Source organism: Cucurbita maxima, unplaced genomic scaffold (assembly GCF_002738345.1).
Source record: "Cucurbita maxima cultivar Rimu unplaced genomic scaffold, Cmax_1.0 Cma_Scf00009, whole genome shotgun sequence".
Taxonomy (NCBI): Eukaryota; Viridiplantae; Streptophyta; class Magnoliopsida; order Cucurbitales; family Cucurbitaceae; genus Cucurbita; species Cucurbita maxima.
Genome location: NW_019272025.1, coordinates 2565284 through 2571793, shown reverse-complemented (window position 1 = coordinate 2571793; position 6510 = coordinate 2565284). Strand labels below are relative to the sequence as shown.

Genomic DNA, 6510 nt, shown 5'->3' with positions numbered 1-6510 from the left:
TTTTTTTTTTTTTTTTTTTTTTTTTTTTTTTTTTTTTTTTTTTTTTTTTTTTTTTTTTTTTTTTTTTTTTTTTTTTTTTTTTTTGTGGTGGAAAAGAGAAGATCCTTTTAAATTATTCCATATAAGTTTTCTTCCATTGATTAAATGTCGAATTAAAAATAAATAATCTGTCCAATAAATATCAATTGATTGCTACACTTATATTTATTTATTTTTATAAACATTGTACCATTGAAGAATGTTAGTTAATATTATTTTTAATTATTAGATTCTTCGATCATCTAATAAATAAATATTTTAAAAATATTTTAAAGGTTGTTTTACTTTACTGGAAAGTTTTATCAATACTATTAAATTTTTTTAATATTATTTTTTAATTTTTTTTTTAAGTTATTAATTGAAATTTTGAAAACTATTTCTTTTAGTTAAATGATATTTTTAAACCATTTTAAAAGTTATAAGCATATTTTTGAAACCTCAAAATTAATTGTAACAATATTTATTATTTTTTTTTAAAAAAATTCAAAGATATTATCGAAGTTTAGACATATTTTAGAGACCAAGTGTAAAGTTTAAGCACATTTTTATTAATTTAACCTAATATTTATTTTCAGGTTCCATTTTTTATTGATTAATTCAAGAGAATTAAATTAGTTTCATTAATTTTTTATCAATATCAAAATAATTTAAAATTTTCACTTTTCACTTTATTCATTAATTTTTATTCTATCGTTTAGACATGTGTCTGACATAAAGACGGAGAGCTTATTCTTAGGTCAACTCTTGCCTTATTGATAATCTTGGACGAGTGGAACGCTAATTTGGCTCGTACTTATCTTCAACTATTATCCCAATGTTTACATTGTGATGCTAAAATAATAATATAATAATAAATAATTAAGCGTGATGTGATATATTGAAAAACACACACAAATAAAGGCTCGGCTCACATATTAAAGAAGAAATATAATGATTCATGTCTAAGATTCAGATCAAAATTTGAAATCTAAATTCGACACTTAGTGGGCCCACTGCAACGCTACGTATGTCTTGTGCACTGCAACGCTACGTATTTTTTTGTGTAATTTTTAATTTTAAAATAAGTTGAAGGGTATAAATAAAAAAGAAAAAAAAAATTATTTTTGAATTTAGTATTTTTTTTAGCAAATAAAAGACAATGAATTAAATTCTTCTAAATATATATATTTTAATAAACTCCATGTCAGCAAAAACTCCACGTCAGCGGTGAAAAAGAAAAGAAATCTCCACCTCAGACTTGGCAGCCATGCAGTTTGGAAAAGCCATGTGCTGACGTTTCCATCAAAACTGAATTAACTTTTTAATAATTTTTTACAACTATTATTACTTAGTCAGCGCGCATGGAATTAAATTTTCATATGACGTGTCAATATTCCAATATTTTTAAACGTTCGCGGATTTTACGTGGAATAAAATAAATCAAAATTGTTATTTTACAGTGAAACATAAGAAAAAAATAACAAAAATAAAATATAAATAATCGAGAAATTTGTTACATATTTTTAACTTTATAAACTAACTTAATGTATTATATTTTGTATATTATAAAAAAAAATATTATGCTTCAAATTAATTAATTAATTACTTTTAAATAAATATGGGAAAATTCCTATCATTGAAATTTTGATGTGATTGAATTAAATGATAAAAAAAAAAAAAAAAAAGTTTGAGCCTGGTCAATGGATTGTACTGACACGTCATCATTCAGAGTACGTGGACCTCTTTAACCTTGGTCCCTTCCCTCTCCCTCACCACCAAAATTTGGTAAAACAATTCGAGTGGATATTTACAAATATATTTATTAATTTTTCTTTAATTTTATTTCACTTTAAAATGTTTAAACCGTAAATACAAAATGGGTAAATTTTTAAATTTTATGGAAAAAAAAAAAAAAAAACTATGAAATTTGTTTATTTTAAAGGTAAATTGTAGGGTAGAAATGGCAATAAAATTGTTTTATGTTTACCGATAAGGTATAAATTCAATTTATAAACGTACATGAAAAGTCCAAAATAGTTTGATTATTTATTTATTATTTTTTGTTTTTTTTTTTTTTGCATATTTAAAATAGTTGGAAAAAAAAAATAAAAAACCAATTTTAGCATGAAATGTTTCTTAATCCACGTTTTATCTTAAATAAATAAATATTCATTTAATTAATTTCAAATTAAAAAGTTTTTTAAACCGTTCCTTAGATATAATTTTGGTATTAAGTACATATTTCGTTTTTTAAAATAAAATCCCATTTTAAACCAAAATCATATTTTCTTTATTTTATTATTAGGAAAAAAATACTTTCTTTCTTTCTTTATAAACTTTAATAATAATAATAATAATAATAATAATAAAACTTTAATTACTAACCACCAAAAAGAGGAATTTGTGTTCATTAATTATTGGTACAATGATTTATCCACATGTATTTCACAAATTCTGTTACTCACTTTTTTTTTATTTTATATATATATATATATATATATATATATATATATATATAAATGTAATATATATCGGGGATAAACGAGAACAACCAAATAATGCGACTTAATCTAATTTGAAAATAAATGGTTGAGTTATGAACCTATTCGAGTTAGGTCAAAGAAATTTTATTGACTCGGGACACGAACATAAATAATTTTGGAAAATAAAATAAAAAGAATTTGAAAAGTGGAAGGTTTTGAGAGTGTTTATAAACCTAGAGACGACCATCAATAGAATAAGCAAAAGCAAACGGCTTTCCCTCTTCTCCGTCGCTGAGTTCACACAACGCCACCGTCTTCTACTCTCATCCCCAGTTTTCCTCCTCCTCCTTCCATGGCGGCCGCCACCACCACCCTCACACTCCCTTCTCTATCTTCTTCTTCTTCTTCTTCATCTCTCTCTCCTCCCAACCCCTCCGTTCAAACCCCTCTCTCTCTGTCTTCTAAAACCCTCCCTAAATCTCACTTCCCCTATTCCCACTCCCACTCCTTCTCCCTTTCCAATCCCCCTAAACCCTTCCTCCTCGCCTCCGCCGCCAAAAGCCCCATCTCCGATTTCTTCTCCGGCGACTATTCAGACGACAAGCCCCGTGAGGAGTGCGGCGTTGTCGGAATCTATGGCGACCCCGAGGCATCTCGCCTCTGCTATTTGGCTCTCCATGCCCTCCAGCATCGCGGTCAAGAAGGTGCTGGAATCGTCTCCGTTAATGAAAACGTTCTCCAGTCCGTCACCGGCGTTGGCCTTGTCGCTGAGGTATTCAGTGAAGCCAAACTTGATCAATTGCCTGGCGATTCTGCTATTGGCCATGTTCGTTACTCCACTGCTGGATCTTCTATGCTTAAGAATGTTCAGCCCTTTGTTGCTGGTTACCGATTTGGCTCCGTTGGGGTTGCGCATAATGGTAATTTGGTTAATTATCGTTCTCTTAGAGCTAAGCTTGAAGATACTGGTTCCATTTTCAATACTAGTTCTGATACTGAAGTTGTTCTTCATCTTATTGCGATTTCTAAGCATAGACCTTTCTTGTTGAGGATTGTTGATGCTTGTGAACAGCTTGAAGGGGCTTATTCTATGGTTTTCATTACAGAAGATAAATTGGTAGCTGTTCGTGATCCTTTTGGTTTTAGGCCTTTGGTTATGGGTAGGAGGAGTAATGGGGCTGTTGTGTTTGCTTCTGAAACTTGTGCTCTTGATTTAATTGAAGCTACATATGAGAGAGAAGTGTTCCCTGGGGAAGTGGTGGTGGTTGATAAAAATGGTATTCAATCCCTTTGTTTAATGGCTCATCCACAGCCTAAATCTTGCATATTTGAACATATATACTTTGCTCTCCCGAACTCTGTTGTTTACGGTCGTTCTGTCTACGAATCACGCCGAACATTCGGGGAGATACTTGCCACCGAAGCCCCTGTTGATTGTGATGTTGTGATAGCTGTTCCAGATTCAGGAGTAGTGGCTGCACTTGGCTATGCAGCCAAAGCTGGGGTGGCCTTCCAACAAGGCCTCATAAGGTCACACTATGTGGGGAGGACATTCATTGAGCCATCACAGAAGATTCGTGACTTCGGCGTGAAGCTGAAGCTATCGCCGGTTCGAGCAGTGTTGGAAGGGAAGAGAGTAGTGGTTGTTGATGACTCAATCGTTAGAGGCACCACATCTTCAAAGATTGTGAGATTGTTGAAGGAAGCAGGGGCAAAAGAAGTGCATATGAGGATAGCCTGCCCTCCAATTATAGGATCATGTTACTATGGAGTGGATACACCAAGCTCTGAAGAACTGATATCCAACAGGATGAGTGTGGAGGAAATAAGGGAGTTTATAGGGTCTGATTCACTTGCTTTTCTTCCATTTGATAGCTTGAAGAAGCTTTTGGGCAGTGAATCTCCAAACTATTGCTATGCATGCTTTTCAGGCAACTACCCAGTTGAGCCAAGAGAGATCAAAGTGAAAAGGGTGGGAGATTTCGTTGATGATGGCTTGAATGGGAGCTTGGAATCCATTGATGGAGGATGGGTTCAAGCCAATAGAAACCAGAATCTTGATAATCATCCCACAGTGGAGAAAGTTGGGGGTATCTGATCTTAACTTTTAAACTAAAATCATCTTGCTTTTGTTTGTCTTTCTTATGTCCGTCACCATTTTAGAATTATAGAAGTGATTACTGATGGGAATGCATAATTTATAGTAATAAGTTATGTAATGATTAATGGGCGCTGCAAAAAGGACCTTCTTGCTTATGCTGATTGTGCATTCTTTGGTGCTTTAAATGACACTTCGAATGTCGTATGGTCTGACGGTTGTTCGTTATAGAATAAGTCGAATGTTCTGGGTATACACCGACCCGAACGCCCTGACTGTTGTTAAAATATAACAGTAATAATAAAAGGGGAGACAGGATGCTGTTACTATGGCTAGTTGGGGGAGATCTTGCCAAACATGGTATGCTTTTCTTGGTTTTTTTACCCTTGTAAGGCGTAGTATTTTTGTGATCAGCTGTAGATTTGTTTTTGCCTCTTTGAAATCTCTTGAAAAATTGATTTGATTGGATTTTTGCTGGGTGAAGATATGTTTCTGCAGTGTTGTTGATGTTTATGATCCTAGCAAATTGGGTGTGCTTGCTTTTACATGGAACTAGTATATAACCTGGGTGTTCTTGTGTTTCTTGCAATTATTTTTAGATTGAACGAATGTATAAGATGGAACTAGATGGTAGCGTGCATGATTCTTGCTATTACTTTTAGATGGAACTAGATGGTAACGTACATGATTCTTGCTATTATTTTTAGATGGAACTAATGGTAACGTGCATGGTTCTTGCTATTACTTTTAGATGGAACTAGTATATAACATGTGTGGTTCTTGCTATTACTTTTAGATGGAACTAGATGGTAACGTGCATGATTCTTGCTATTACTTTTAGATGGAACTAGATGGTAACGTGCATGATTCTTGCTATTATTTTTAGATGGAACTAATGGTAATGTGCATGGTTCTTGCTATTACTTTTAGATGGAACTAGTATATAACATGTGTGGTTCTTGCTATTACTTTTAGATGGAATTAATTGGTAACGTGCGTAGTTCTTGCTATTAGTTTTAGATGGAACTGGTCGGTAACGTGCTTGGTTCTTGCTATTAATTTTAGATGGAACTAGTCTATAATCTGTGTGGTTCTTGCTATTACTTTCAGATGGAACTAGTCGGTAACATGTGTGGTTCTTGCTATTAGTTTTAGATGGAACTAGTTTATAACCTGTGTGGTTCTTGCTATTACTTTTAGATGGAACTAGTTTATAACCTGTGTGGTTCTTGCTATTACTTTTAGATGGAACTAGTTTAGATAGCCTGTGTGGTTCTTGCTATTACTTTTAGATGAAACTAGTCTAGATAGCCTGTGTGGTTCTTGCTATTACTTTTAGATGGAACTAGTTGGTAACATGCGTGGTTCTTGGTTCTTACTATTACTTTCAGATGGAACTAGTCAGTAACGTGAGTGGTTCTTGCTATTAGTTTTAGATGGAACTAGTCTATAATCTATGTGGTTCTTGATATTACTCTCAGATGGAACTAGTCGATAAAGTGCGTGGTTCTTACTATTACTTTTAGATGGAACTAGTTGGTAACCTATGCGGTTTTTACTATTACTTTTAGATGGAACTGGTCGATTACATATGTAGATTTTTACATTGATTTTTAGATGGAACTAGTCAGTGCAGTTTTTACAATTACTTTTGAGCAAAATTAGTCCGGAATTTGTGCAGTGTTTACTATTACTTTTAGATGGACTAGTTGGTAACATGTGCAGTTTCTACTATTACTTTCAGATGAAACTAGTAGATAATATGTGCATTTTTTACTATTACTTTTAGATAGAACTCGTCGAGGCTTTTACTATTACTTTTTGATGGAACTAGTTAGTAAAGTGTGCGGTTATTACTATTACTTTTAAGTTCAATTCAAATTGAGAAATCTCGCTAAAATTTATAAATTT

At 32.7% G+C, this 6510-nt stretch overlaps 1 protein-coding gene across 1 annotated transcript; it reads left to right on the top strand.

Moving 5' to 3' along the window:
• Positions 1–2739: 2739 nt before the first annotated feature.
• LOC111484214 (amidophosphoribosyltransferase, chloroplastic-like) lies at positions 2740–4934 on the top strand. The gene has a single exon (XM_023130725.1). The coding sequence runs from the start codon at positions 2854–2856 to the stop codon at positions 4597–4599; it is 1746 nt and encodes a 581-aa protein (XP_022986493.1). The 5' UTR covers positions 2740–2853; the 3' UTR covers positions 4600–4934.
• Positions 4935–6510: the final 1576 nt, after the last annotated feature.

Excerpts from the sequence above, each read along its gene's own strand:
- LOC111484214 (XM_023130725.1), top strand. The coding sequence starts at position 2,854 with ATGGCGGCCGCCACCACCACCCTCACACTCCCTTCTCTATCTTCTTCT.